At 42.7% G+C, this 15,827-nt stretch overlaps 1 protein-coding gene across 3 annotated transcripts in view; it reads right to left on the bottom strand.

The window, feature by feature from the left end:
- GLRB (glycine receptor beta) overlaps nt 1-15,827 on the bottom strand; it is a 76,153-nt gene that overhangs the window by 43,030 nt on the left and 17,296 nt on the right. For all 3 annotated transcript variants that reach the window (XM_083172381.1, XM_083172389.1, XM_083172371.1), the window contains exon 2: nt 8,038-8,189. In XM_083172381.1, coding sequence (XP_083028507.1) covers nt 8,038-8,159 — 122 coding nt within the window. In that variant the 5' untranslated portion in view covers nt 8,160-8,189. The remainder of the gene's footprint in view (nt 1-8,037; nt 8,190-15,827) is intronic.

Here is a 15,827-nt window from a genome sequence, read left to right as displayed (position 1 = left end):
TTTATCTCTTCACCAGGCTTAATACATCTGCCCCACTGTTCCTAATACACTCCTTGTGATGTTCGCATGACTGTTCTACTGCATCGCTGGTCGAGCAATCATTTGCTCTTTTTTTCTTCCACATCGCTGTTTTACCATTCAATGGCAATACTATTTGTACTATTTTGACTGAGATGTTGAAAACCCTCAATAAACATATTAAAAAAATAATAATCTTATTTATATAGTGCTCTTTCTCTAATAAGACTCAACGCAATTTAGATGCATAAAAAAAGTGCACTAATACAGTAACTAAGAGGTAAAAAGCAAAACCTAGAGCATATATTAAGTGTAATGTGGGGTTGGTGCAGACATTTCTGTAATAACTTCCGTGGGTTACATATTCCTTTCACAAGAGGTAACAGGTGAGGCAGCCATGTTGGATGTACTGTTTAGGATTATCCTGGGTGGAATAGGTTACGGCTAAAACATATAATACAAATGATGTGATTGCAGCAAGCTAATACTAAGAATAGGATCCCAACATAACTATCAAGTACATGTATTTTTCATCCTGTCCATGAACATACCAGCTGAGGCAGCCATGTTGCTGGGCATGCTGCAAAAGTTATAATATGAGAAATAAGCAATGACGCAAGGCGTATATGGGAATAACAAAAATGTGTGTAGTAGTAGTAGTAGTATTACCCTGTATAGACAGATCCACGTGAAGCACATCTTGCACCATGTAGGTGCTCAGTATAGCATAAAATGGGGTGAAAATAGGTAGAGGTCATAGGAGGCAGTATCAGCATATAGCAGATTTCCAAGCGAGAGTCCAGCATAACAAAAGTTCTTAGAAACACATTGTCTTCCTCCAGCAGTGCCAGTGTCCAGATGCCTCTAGAGCTGCCGGTATGATGGCTAAGTGGCCTTATTATTTATTTATTTATTTCCAGTTTCTTATACAGCGCAGCAGATTCCGTTGCGCTTTACAATAGTAGACAGTGATAAAACAAACTGGGTAACAACAGACAGACTTGGAGGTAGGAGAGACCTGCTGCAAGCTAGAGATATAGGAGGTAAACACAAGGACAGGCACCAGTAATAGCATAGCAGGCCCACCAAGTTACAAGTCCAGAAGGGAAGCTATATAGTAAATAAGTGCCACAAAGGGTTATGCATGTAGAACTTAAATATGATAGGCTTGCCTGAAGAGGTGGGTTTTCAGCCTTGAGTAAGGAAAGGGAAGCAGCCTGGCAGTGATGTAGAGTGGCTGGTTGTTGATGAATCATCGACAGTGCAGTCACAGGAGGATCCAACTGCAGCTTCATAGCAGTCAGGAAGCGTGCAGGTTGCAAGATTGTGGTTGCTATGTGGTCCTGGCGATCTCCCCACTCGCAACCTCACTCAAGCTGATGGACAGGTTTGTGGAATCCTGGGGTCCTGGCCCCAAAGATCCTCCTCTCTGGTCGGGTCAAATTGGAGGGACGGGGAATCCAGGGATCTGACCAGGCAGGGAAGATACAGGCATACAGCAACAACGGGGCAGCACACTAGGGGTGAAGAGGTGGCAGTTCTGCCCAAGCCAGAATAGAGAGCCAGAAGCAGAAGTCCAGCAGGTGGGTTTGGTGTGAGGAAGTACAGGGAGTCTGGAGGGTCCAGTGAGTAAAGCCTACATAGTGTGAACCTTTAGTCCCTAATTGCCCACACCAATAATCTAGCCAGGGTAACATAATGCATCATTTAGGAGGTGAGCATCTACTGGCCTACCTGCCTGGTAGGGCAGCTGAATCACATCTTCGTAGTCCTGCCCCTGCTCTATAATGCTGGTAATCTGGTTATTGTAGAGAGGAGGAGTCTCCTTGATTGCACTGGGATCAAATAAGTCAGCAGTCTCCTCGTGCATCATTGCTGTAATCCAGACATTAGCAAAGTTGCATGGGACCTGGCAGCTCACTCACGCATGGCATCTTGCGCTAAATTTTGTATTAAGACTAAATGTATGAGGATGCATTTGCAGTGTTACATTATTGCAGCAATTTTCCAATATACTGTAATATGACAGTCATTCAAATACACATTTCACCAGCACTGTATTATACAAGAAGGTCCCAAGGCACACTTAGGGGGGGTAGACGGACGAGATGGCTGCAGGGCCCTATTCAATGCTGTCTTCCCCCACAGCATTGAACATGGGATCTCGGCAGAACGAGCCCGACTTCACAAACAGTCGGGCTCGTTCTGCCTAGAACAGCCGGGAATTGACAAACTTCTGGCTGCAGCTCGCAGCTACGCCCCCTTCTCGCCCCGCTGTAGGCAGGACATTGAATCCCGCTTGCAAATTCTTGATTGAGCAGACTGAGAACGTGTCAGGGTCACGGCTGTAGGGCCAGCTCGACAGCCATGACCCAAGATTGAATACCCCCTAAAGCTGGGTACACACTTGTAAGGGCCTTATTCTAGTTCACTCTTTCTGACAAAATCCTTCTTAGATGGACAGAACCATGTGCACTGCAGGAGGGCAGATGTTACTTGTGCATAGAGAATTTGTCAATCGAAGAAGGATTTTGTCAGAAAGAGTGAACTAGAATAAGGCCCTAAATCTACAGACGGATCGGGCAGCATGTTTTCCATACAAGAAATAAAGAAAGTCTGGCGCTGTAGTCTCAGTATCGTGATGTATAATAAAGATTTGCTAATTCAAAATATATATACATATGCATAAATATACATACTAAAAATACATATATATGAGCCCATTGCAGCTGTAATACTTACTCAGCCCCACAGCATGAAAATCACAAGACATAAGCAAAAAACTGGGCAAAGGGTTCACCAATATATAAAATTTTGATTATTATTTATAATAAAGTGACCAACTGGGCTGGATCAGATCTGCCAGTTCGCTCTGTGACTTGCTCACTATCCCTTATATGGAGCAATGCTTATTGTAAGGACACCATAGGTTTTGCTTTAAAAACTTAGTTAGTATAGATGGTATGCTTTGATTGAATGGCTGATATAATGGCAAGTGTGTAAACATCCATGGTTTTAAGGTGTGCACACACAGTGCAATTTGGTCACTGAGTGATTTTGGTTTAATATCATTTAGCGATATATCGCTCAGCGACCAATTAATTAATTAATACTTCAGCTATTTTGATTTAAACACCTCTGCTGAAGCTTATATATCACTAAATCACAAACTGTTAGTGTGCCATGAGGACCGAGGTTAGGAATGCCTGCATTAGAGAATAAATGATCTGAACACCTACATATACATAAATATATATATATATAGAGAGCACTTACCCCCTTTCCTTTGCAGGCGAGGATGGAACCGGCACACGGATTTAAAGGTGAAACAAACGGGTTTATTGTACAAGCATAATTTGCACAAACTATGCTTGTACAATAAACCCGTTTGTTTCACCTTTAAATCCGTGTGCCGGTTCCATCCTCGCCTGCAAAGGAAAGGGGGTAAGTGCTCTCTATTGTCTATTTAAGTTCCAGGCACCGGACACCTGTTATATCCATGCTGAGTGCCATCCTGTTCAACCAACTCCCATAAATATATATATATATATATATATATATATATATATATATATATATATATATATATATATATATATATATACACACACACACACAGTTCAGAGTGCGCTAATAAGTAATACACGCTTTATAACAAAAAGGTATATTTAATAAAAACGTGCCCCATGGGCAACATATAAAATACAGAAATGTATTTATTGCAGCATGTGTTAGATGACTTTCCAAGATTTAGTTGTTCCGATAGTGTAATAGGACCAACGCGTTTCGTCAGAAAAGTGACTTAATCAGGGGCTTAAGAGCATGGAATTTTATATATATATATATATATATATATATATATATCCTGATGAAAATGTCCAATAAACGACATTGAAACGTTGCAGTTAACCCAGTAGTATTTTCTCATTATTTACTGGGAGCCGGGAGTCCTTAGGAGGAGGTGAAAGGGCCCCAAAGAGTGGCCCTGGGTGTGGTATGATGCTCAGACAGTCGGCATTCTGACGGTCAGTATACCAACATCGGAATCCCGGACACCGGTACTCCAACAGGGGTGGAGGGGTCTCACTCTATGAGGTCGTGGACCCCAATGAGGGAGAATAGCCCATCAGTTAGGATCCCGACTACCAGGCATTTAACAATGGGGATTCCGATGTTGGTATAGTGACCGTTGGAATCCCGACTGTCGAAGCGTCATCTGGCACCACAGCCCCCTAAACCTTTACCTACTACCCCTAGCACCATCCTGCTTTGTGGCCAAATTTGTGTTACAGCTTGCACACTTTTCTAAACCGCCCTGCGTATATGCTATCACTGATAGGTGTCTCTAGGATTGGTATATGGTCATTAGGTCTACACCAACTAGGTCGATAAGCATTGGGTCGACACCACTAGGTCGACAGGCAGCAAGGTCGACATGGGTCAAGGCCGACAGGTCATCAGGTCGACACAAGCATTAATTCGACATGGGCTAGGTCGACACTCAAAAGGTCAACATAGGGTTTTTCACAGTTTTTTTCAGCCGATATGTGCAGACAGGCGGTATTTCATGCTCTACCATCCACTAGGGTGTGGTGGGAGAATAAAATAGTGTGCCTAGCATAGCGAGGCACCGTGCCCAAAGCATTCCGAGCAAAGCAGATGGTGTACATGTCGACTGTGTCGATATTCAGGTGAAAAAACTGTGAAAAACCTCATGTTGACCTTTTGACTGTCAACCTTGCCCATGTCGAGCTACATACCCTCCAATATGACCCATTCCATTCGGTACACAATGCTCTGTTCCTGGACGTCCCTGGTAATGTATGATTGTCATCACCTGTGTTGAAACACCCTTCTCTTCAATTACCTAGTTCTACACAGGTGCTGGCAATCATACATTACCCATACCCTCCAACATGACCCATTCCATTCGGTACAGCTCTGTTCCTGGACGTCCCCGGTAATGTATGATTGCCAGCACCTGTGTGGAACTAGGTAATTGAAGAGAAGGGTGTTTCAACACAGGTGATGACAATCATACATTACCAGGGACGTCCAGGAACAGAGCAGTGTGTACCGAATGGAATGGGTCATGTTGGAGGGTATGCGACCTAATGTCCTGTCGACCTAGACCCATGTCGACACAGCATTGTGTCGACCTAGTTGGTGTAGACCTAACAACCCAAACCCCTGGGATTAACTGTGTTTTCCTTTAGCTTAATACTGAAATTAAGTATAATGTGCAACCTCGTTTGAATGGCAGAATGTCTTCAGCGGTTTATACAATGGAAATAAGGGCTGGAAAAACATTGAAGTGGAATTGTCAGATTTAAGGAGACTGGGTTCCTGGCCAATTAGTTTCCTAAGCTCTAATTAGATTTGCATGCTTCAGAAACATTGCCAAACCACTGATCCATGGGAAGATAGTCACCTGCAGGTAATTTCTTCATGCACAGCAGGTTTCTTGTATAAAGCAAACATGACTGATTTTATAAAGTTGGCTCAAACACAGGCAAACCACAGAGCTGCATTGTTGCAGGACAAGCCTGAACTGTGCAGCAAGAACGGAGCATTCCTTAAGGATTAATACATGTTCTGTTCCATACAAGGAAAAATAGTGCTGCCTTACAAAAGGGATTTTTTTCTTCTTAAATAAGCTTTTAATTATACATCTTTCATGCTTGTCCTTTTAGTCTGAATCTGGCACAATATCAGCAGGAAGAAGTGGTTGTTGCGCAGTGAACAGGTGACAGTCTACTTTGAGTGAGTGACATACAGATGTGTCCTCATACAGTTTGCATCAATATGCCATGCATTGGGAGATGCATGGCACAAGTGAGCTGACAGGTCCGGTGCAACTCTTTGGACATCTTTTTTGGCAAATATGTTTACGTCTAGGATGAACCAAGAGACTGTGCTAATTAATTTGATATGGTGTACATGTGTACATGTGTGTGTGTGTGTATCTGAGTGCAGCCCTTGCAATTACTGAAGGGCTGCGCATGCAGTGTCCGCAGTGCGCATGCATGAGCCCTGCTTTTGATCACAGTCAGCAATGACCTATGATCGCATGCCGTACGCCGGCTGATTGACAGCTGGCGGCCATTTGTGGGAGGCATGGCGGCATTTTTCCCTGCACAGAAAATGCATATGGCTCCTGGGTGGGAGGAACGTTGACATCATCAGTAGTCCCGATCTTTTTTCAGCCATCACAGCACCCAGTAAGTCTCAGCTTACGCGGTGCTGCACACCGGGTTGGGGGTCGAAAATTCATTAGATGAACAAATTAATATCCCCCTCTTAGCACGGCTGCGATCGCATTCACAGCCGTGCACAAGGTGGGATTCACTCGGGCAGGGAGGCGGCTACCTGATGGCTGGGCTCCGAAGATTTGCAGCCCAGGGATCAGGTCTGAATTAGCCCCTTGGTTCCATCATCATAGAAAAGGTGTTATTATTACAGACCTGTGTGCAAATCTGAATCAGTTTCCTAGTGATTCTCTTCCCCCCCCCCCCCCCCCCCACACACACTGATGTAGCTGCATAAGCAGCTAGTGTCACATAAAGAGGTGCACAGAAGACTGACATGTTCAGTAGAAGAAATAAACCATAGGACTAATAACGCATCAAAACAAGGTGCACAGTAATCCCAGGGAACAGAATTCTGCAGTACCGCCAAAGCCCAGGCATCCTATGCAAAATCTTTCTTGTGTCAAAATACTATCATTTTTTAGATTATTTTTAGAGAAATAAATAAACCAGTTAGAGTAAACTAGAAGGAGAAAAACAAGGTAGTGGTGGAGCGATATATAAAATAAATTAATGGATATAGATATGGCAATCTTCTAAGAGACCAGCACCAAAGCAGCCCCAGACCATCACATTATCTCTACCATGCTTGACAGATGGCGTCAGGCACTCTTCAAAGCATCTTTTCATGCATCTCACAAATGTTCTTTTGTGATCCAAACACCTAAAACTTCATCTCTCCATAACACTTTTTTCCAATCTCCTCTGTCCAATGTATGTGTTATTTTGTCCATATTAATCTTTTCCTTTTATTGGCCAGTCTCAGATATGACTTTTTCTTTGCCACTCTGCCTAGTCACCTCGTCACTGTAGATGTTAACACTGGTATTTTGTGGGTACCACTTCATTAAGTTGCCAGTTTAGTACCTGAGAGGTATCTATTTCTCAAAATAGAGACTCTAATGTACTTGTCTTCTTGCTCAGTTGTGCAACTGGGCCTCTCACTTCTCTTTCTACTCTGGTTAGAGCATGTTTTTGCTGTTTTCTGAAGGGAGTAGTACACACAGTTTAGGAAATGTTCAGTTTCTTGGCAATTTCTTGCAAGGAATAGCCTTCATTTAGAAGAACAAGAATATTCAGGTTTCACATGAAAGCTCTTTTTCTGGCCATTTTGAGAGTATAATAAAATCCACAAATGTAATGCTCCAGAAACTCAAGTAGCTCAAAGGAAGGCCATTTTTATAGCTCGCGTGTCCCGTTTCAACAGAGCTCCCCGCTGCCGTCCGCCGCCTCCCTGGTCCCCAACCAAAATGCCCCCCTAATCCTGCCCATCTCCCTGAAGCGGAGATGGGCAGGGTACCGCCACCCAGTCGCCGAATGACTGTGACGTGCGTGTGTCCCAGTCTAATGGAGTCCCTCTCCACCAGCGTTCGCCAGCCAGGACGTTCTGGCGAGCGCCGGCAATGAAAGAGAGGGGCTCCATCTGTAATAACACCTCCGGCTGCATTACCATGTAACTGTACAGTATTACTGTGGCATGCAAGGAAGCAGGAATGACAGCAACTCCAACCTCACCTCAAAGACCCCCAATATCACTTACTCTTCCCATTGTATTATATTTTTACTTGTGAACTCATCAATATCAAGCAGGATGTATTGAGCATAGCCAAATATCTCATATAAAAGCAACTTACAACTAAGACTTTATTAACTATATTAAGAGAACAATTTTGTTTGTAATAATATAAAACTGAATAAATCAGCTACTTACGACGGGCAGAGATATTGTGGCTTTTTTCCTTTCCCTTTTCTTGAAGACTTCTCTTTAGCATGCACGCCATCGAGCCACAAGGAAAACACAAGGAGTGTCAAAATCCCCAAAATGAACTTCATCTCGATACATTAACTTCAGGACAATAGCCCCTAAAAAATAAAACAAAAAATTATATAGAATTGTTAGTCTGCAGAAAAATAAGCTGTACACTTATTACTTCTATATTATTTATAGATTGTAAGCTTGCAGCAGGGCCCTCCTACCTCCAAGTCTGTCTGTTGTTACCCAGTTTGTTTTATAACTGTCTACTATTGTAAAGAGCAATGGAATCTGCTGCGCTATATAAGAAACTGTAAATAAATAAATAAAATAAATGTATAGCAATTTATTAAACTATTGTAGAAATTCAGCTAAGTAAAAACACACACAAAAAGAACAGATTGGTCACTTTGGTCCTTTATGCAGAACACAGGACATACTGTACTATGAGTCAGATTCATGGACTACATATCGATAGTTCATATCACACGTGTGTATGCCCCTTTAGCTAGGAATTTATTGACAGGAAAAAAAAAAGTAATACATTTTTTTTTATACAAAATCATCATTAAGAAAGAAAAAAAAGACAGTCATGTATAAAATCAGTAATAGAACCAGAAATCAAATGCCTTTCACATGCAGTTAAGACAATCCCCATTTTTAGTAATCAAAAATAAAAACATATCAAAGAAAAGCATCACAGAGCAGAAAAGGTCAATGAGAGGATCACCTTATAGGTAGAGACCAAAAAAAGGACTATCGGCCTACTTACTAGACTAAAGTAAGTACAGTGTACTGTAGGCCAGTGGTTCTCAAACTGTGGGTCCTGACCCCAAAGTAGGCCCTGACCTTCTCAGCATGGGGTCGCGACTCCATGTTGCTGACCATCAGGCTGATGACTTTTCTATTCTCAATCAGTGATTCAAGGAGACTGAACCATCTGTTGAATTGTCTGTTATTTTAGACTCCTCCCATAATTTTGTGCCTCCACAATGCTGCCATGCATGCTGCCATGTGTAGTCTGCTGACTACACGTGTGATGTGATGACCTTCTGCAGTAACTTGCTGGGGTCCTGTAATTATTTTTATTGTCTGATGGGGTCCTAGAGCAAAATAGTTTGATGACCCCTGCTGTAGGCAATCAAATTGTACAGATAGAGATTTTTCTTTTTGCAAGATTTTAAAGTATGACCAGATGAACCACTGTTGACATATTTCATGTTGTCCTCTACATTGTCGACCTTTTGTTAATGTCGAACTAGACACTGTAGAGTAGACCTATGAACTGAATACCTCTTGGCTTATATGCAAGCATCAAGTGAATTTACACAATGGGGAGTATTCAATGTCAGGGGAACGGCTGTCGAGCAAGCTCGACAGCTGTGCCCCTGTCCCGTTCTCATTTTGCTCACCTGGAGCTCGGCAGTCAGGATTCAATGTCCCGGCCGCTGAGCGGCGAGAAGGGGGTGTGGCCGCGAGTTGATGACGAAAACGAGCTTGTGCTGTCGGGCTCGTTCTGCGCAAAACCCCTGTTCAGTGCCGTCAGGGAAGACCGCATTGAATAGGGCCCACAGCCATCTCCCCCGTCGGGAGATGGCTGCTGGTGCACAACAAAGATTGAATACCCCCCAATATCTGCTCGACACCACAGACCGGCACTTGTTTGAAGGTCCTGAAGTTCATTAGCTGTAATGTTCAAAAATTACAACCAAGTTGTCCTGGTAAAAATTACAAAGTACTTAAAAAAGAAGTTGGCTGATTTGAGGAGATGGTTCTAAATTAACCCGAAGCACATGAGTTGCTGTTATCACTCATGTAGAAAGAGCCAAAACCCTCTAGGGCTGGCAGAGCAGAGTAATAAATATACATACGTCTCACACCAAAACCCCAGAGGAAGCAGAGGATGTAAGAATGATTCAGTCTAGGAATCAATGTTCAACAATCCAGCAAACATTTTTCTTTATTGGTTGATTCAGTCATAGGTCTGTAATCTATTTCAGTGCTTTAGGTGGGTTTGCTAATATGGGAATCGATTTACTGTACAAAGTTGCAATTTCTAGGACACAATGGGAAATGCACATGGAATTTAGCTACAGTGTTTCTTCATTTGCTTGGTTTTAAAATGCAGTGAAAATGTCTTTGTCATGCAAAACTTTAGCATTTTCCTCCCCATGATTTCTTCTTACTGTTTAACCCTTTGCAGTCTCTCTTTTTTTTTTTGCTATTCAAACAGTCTGTTTGCTATTCAAACAGTTGGGCCTGAAAGGGTTAATTCATTTGAACTTAATGGAGCCAATATACTTTGTCTATTTATAATTCTCAATGGTATGGTGAACACTAGCCCTTTGGGGCTTTCCCTTTCTCAGTGAAAACAGGAAAAGTAATATCTTCCTTAAATAAACACAATCAAATACTTCTTAAGAGACTATGTTGTCTATTAGATCAGAGCCATTAGAAAATGCTGAATTTTATTTTACTCAATAAACATTTTTAAAGAGTGTAATTGGTGTGTATTTGTTTACAAGTACAGTTGATGCTTTACCAGTACCTTATCAATGCTGTTTAACAGTCTTATCTCATAGAGGTTGAGATGCACCTAAAATTGAAGATAGTTAAAGCCATTACTGCTGACACACTTTTACTAGAGCTCATTGGACCTCTGATCTATTCTTAGTCAATCCCTAGTTTGGAGTTACAAAACATATGCAACCACAGTTTTCCCCCATAATTTATTTCTTGTGCGGTCTGCCCAGTGAAAATCCATTGCTGCACAAGACTATGACACGACCAACGATCATCCCTGCTCTAGTTCTCACCCTGCTGGTCTGTATCATTGATGTCAGAGAATCATTGGCCCTCTGCCATTGATGGAAATAGCATCTACCTTTGATCAGACAATGGCACATCCCCACCAAAAAGCAATTATTTGGTCAGCATCTGGGCACTTTAAAATATTGTCTGTTCAAAAGGCCAGTGTACTTCATCAGGGTCACTCCTATAAATTAGTAGCAGCTCCACTCTTATGGTTTTCACTGTTCAAACTTTTTGAATCATTGCGATTCTTGTTCAAGCCCAATCATATATGATGCCACAAGCTGAGTGTGTTAAACCACCCAAGGCATGTGTATTTCAGAGCATGGCCGCACACCCAAAAGTGGTATATCTTTATTTAAAAAATGGTCCCAATTTCTATGTGAGTTCATGGAGGGTGAAATAGATCTAGAAGGAAAAAAAATTGTTCCCTTGATGCAGAGGTTTGATCATGTGAGTTATATACTGTAGGGATTTTTTTATTTTTTGAAAATTTCCCACCAGCGAGGCAGTACAGATGTCAGGGCAGTGATGTGCCGCTTTTATAGGAGTAGCATCTCTTGATTGATGCAGTGACTGATGCTAAGGGATTACATTTGTAACACACCATAATATATAGTCCATGTGACACCTGACCATGATGATACTTAGCCTAAAACCAGCCTGGGAAAATTACCTACACACTTGTCAACACCACAACACAACAGGTTTAATAGTTTCAGGGTTATCTCTATCAGCCAAACAAACAAACTCACTTATAAGATGTATAGAAGATATCTATGTTCAGCCAGCTGTTGTACATAATAATAATTTAACTCCGATAAGCTTATTCTAAAAGTGAATTTCCAGTAAACTATGAAAATAGTAAATTACAATGAGCAGTTACATCAATTTTTTGAATCAACAGTTCCAATTTAAATTCAAAACAAACAAGGCATACATTTACTACAACTGAACTCAGGGAATCTTCCAATTTAGCCAAACCTGCTGCTATTAGGCTGACTAAGGGGGTATTCAATCTCCCGCCGCTATTCCGAACGGGAAAAATAGCGGCAGGTCACTATTCAATGCTGTCTTTCCCGACAGAATTGAACAGGGATTTTGGCAGAATGGACCAGACTTTAGATTGACATGGATTGTCGAGCTCCGGGCCGCAGCTCAGCGCTCCATGGCCATATCTCGCGCCCATTTCCTCTTTTCAGCGTTCGGCAGGCAGGACATTGAATCGCGCATGCCGATTTTTCGTTGAGCCGGCCGAGAACAGGACAAGGTCACGGCTGACCCGGGATTGAATATCCCCCTTAACCTGTAAGCACAGCTATGTGAATACAGATTTTGTTTTTTACTGTAAAAACAAAGTAAACCTGTTTCAGAAACTGAATAAAGCAGAACACACTGAATAAGATGATGCTAATTTCACTAAGGGGACCAGATCCTACAGTCTTAATTATTAAAAATATGCAGACAACTAGGTCTGTAAGAAGAGGGAAAAAAAATAAAACATTTTCTGGGGAGCTCATTGCCACCATTTAGTGCATAACGACATGCAAGTTAATCCAACTCCTTAATTTGGGAGTGAAATTCAAATTTACAGACTTGGAAGTGTGGGCCAGCTAATAATCTGCAATCTACCACCCCTTCTTTGTTAATACATATACCCTGGCATTTGTGGGGTTCCACTCCATTCATTGACCCACTGAAGTATTCAATGCATATGTTTCCAGTTGGTAGGGACAGCTATCGGTGGGTTAGTGATCTATAGTCACGAATGGTGGTAGAACTAGAAAGATAAAGTAAATTGTATAAAACCGGAACCATTGATGGTTTCACCCATGGAAGGTGATCTCTGCTCTATGTATACCTGGCAGTGGTGAGGTGTGGCTTCACAGTTCTCATTAGGGGCCCATGTTCTGATGCCAAGGAGAAAAAAAAATAGTGAGACTTTTTTTTACCCATTTGATGGTAAACTATCATCAACAGTCAACCATCAATGGTATGGTTGTGGTTTAGTTTTTGAAGCTTTGGTTCCTACTTGCCTCAATCTTATGAATTATTTTAATATGCTAAAAACAAGTGGCAGGAGTTCATAGATAATACTTTATAATATTTCCATGGGTTCAGTGTTGTTATGCGAAAACTCCTAGGCAGTCTTCAGTGATCACTACTTTCCTTTAGCTCAAGCTAAGGTTGATTATTCTAAAAAATACAATTAAAAAATAAAAATCGAATGCAGGGTTTAGAAGTATTGTGTCAAGATGCTGCATCTAGTTTGACGTGTGGTTTTATCAGATGAATAACATGAGCAGCACAGAATGCAGCTTCAGATGCCATTATTCTCCACACCACTAATTGATTTTCTTGATTAGTTGTTATAAGATTAAACTGGGTGTGACAATGAAATAAAGTATGCTTTCTAAAACCTAAAACCTACCAGACTACCGGTAAATCCTTTTCACGAAGTCCGTATGGGATACTGGGAAACGTCTTAATACCTTGGGTATTAGAGGGTATCCGCAGGCACATGTATAACTTTGAACTGGGTGTACTGGCTCCTCCCCTCTGATCTCCTGCCCACGAACCAGTTAAAGGTAAACTATGCCCGAAGGAGAGTGAACATATAAGAGAAAGGATATATGACAATATTTACATACATGTGTGAACAATGTGGTGAGATTTAAACCAGCACACCCACATACAACAAAATAAAAAAAAAACAAGGAACCACCTAGAGAACCAAGGTGAACTTTCCAACAACAGTACAACAACTGCAAGACACTGCACTGGACGGGTGCCCAGAATCCCATACGGACTTCGTGAAAAGGATTTACCGGTAGGTATTAATATCCTATTTTCACTAACATCCTTATGGGATACTGGGAAATGTCTTAAGACCTTGGGGAAGTCCCAAAGCTTCCAGAAGGGGCGGGAGTGCAGTGACTGTTGCAGTACCACCCGCCGAAACTGGGTATCCTCTTTGGCCAGGGCATCAAATTTGTAGAATTTTACAAAAGTATGCTGCCCCAACCAGGTAGCAGCTCTACATAGCTGTAAGGCTGACATACCCCGAGTAGCCAGGATGAGCCCACTGACCTAGTGGAATGTGCCTTCAAGCCTGAAGGAGCAGGCAAAGCCTGCTGAATCGTTGCACGAATCCAGCGTGCAATGGATTGTGTCGAGGCCGGACATCCCTTCTTTTGTGCATCATAGAGAACGAAGAGACTGTCCTCTGAACGTACACACACAGAGTACACACAACATCCAGTGACTCCGGAATATCCGAAGACCCAGAACCAGAAGGCACCACAAGAGGCTGGTTCAAATGGAATGGAGAAATAACTTTCAGAAGGAATTGCGGGTTTGTTCTCAACTCCGCTCTATCCTCATGAAATATCAAGTAAGGGCTCCTACAAGAAAGAGCTCCCAACTCCGAGACTCTCCGAGCCAAGGCCAATGCCAAAAGTACCAAAGTTTTCCAGGTGAGATACTTCATATCCACTGACATCAATGGCTCAAACCATGAAGATTTTAGGAAAGACAAAAAAACATCCAGACTCCACGGCGCTGTAGGTGGCACAAAAGGAGGCTGAATATGAAGAACTTGAAGAAAGTTCTGCACCTCCGGCAAGACCGCCAATTTCTTTTGAAAAAAGATTGACAGGGCCGAAATCTGGACCTTCAACGATCCTAACTGCAGGCCCAAATACAAACCAGCTTGAAGAAACATAAGAAACCTTTCCAGGCTAAATACTGCTGGTGGGAAACCTTTTTCCTCACACCAACCAACATATTTTCTCCAAATATGATGGTAGTGAGCCGCTGTTACTGGCTTTCTGGCCTAAGTCATTGTGGAAATGACTGACGCATGAAGGCCTTTATGAGCTAGGATCTGCCGCTCAACCTCCAGGTCGTTAAACGAAGTCCTGGTAGATGCAGGGGCCTTGAGTGAGCAGATCGCTTCTGAGAGGCAACATCCATGGATCTTCCACTAACATAGCCTGAAGATCTGCATACCACGCTCTTCTTGGCCAGTCTGGTGCCACCATAATGGCTTCCACCTTTTGACTTCTGACTCTCTTTAGCACCTTTGCCATTAACGGTAATGGTGGAAACAGGTATACTAGGTCGAATGACCATGCTGATGTCAGGGCATCCACGGCCTCTGCCCAAGGATCTCTGGTTCTAGAACAGTACCTGTTCACTTTGTTGTTGAACTTGGACACCATGAAGTCGATCTGAGGCCGGCCCCAACAATCCACAATGTTGGCAAACACTTGGGGATTGAGACTCCATTCCCCAGGGTGGAGGTCGTGACGGCTGAGAAAGTCTGCCTCCCAGTTGTCCACCCCCGGGATGAAGATGGCTGAAATCACCATCACATTCAGCTCTGCCCATGCCAGAATCTTCATAACCTCTCGCATGCAAGATCTGCGCTTTGTTCCTCCTTGTCAATTGACATAAGCCACTGTCGTGGCGTTGATGGACTGCACCTGTACCGCCCGCTGTTGAAGAAACAACTGAGCCTGTAGGATCACATAATACAGTGGCCTTAATTCCAGGACATTGATATGCAGTTTTGACTCCCACAGTATCCATCGACCTTGGAAGGTCCTGCCCTGCATCACCGCTCCCCATCCTTACAGACTGGCGTCCGTCATAAGTAGAATCCAATGCTGGATCCCAAACCTTTGACCCGCCAACAGGTTTGGGCCATGAAGCCATCACAGGAACATCAAAAGAGGTGACCCCGACCATTTGCTCAGCAAGTCCAATTGGAACGGTCTGGAGGGGAACCTCCCGAACTGGACCGCTTCGACACTGATACAGTGGGTACACTGATGAACCAACACCGGAGACTTGGCTAAAATCTCTGATACCAGACTCTGAATGGCACACACCTTGTCTTGAGGAAGAAACACCCTTTGTTCCTCGGTGTCCAA

Source organism: Crinia signifera, chromosome 1 (assembly GCF_055691185.1).
Source record: "Crinia signifera chromosome 1, ASM5569118v1, whole genome shotgun sequence".
NCBI classification, from domain to species: domain Eukaryota; kingdom Metazoa; phylum Chordata; class Amphibia; order Anura; family Myobatrachidae; genus Crinia; species Crinia signifera.
Note: the sequence above shows the minus strand (reverse complement) of the source record. Positions and strands in the feature narration are given on the sequence as shown.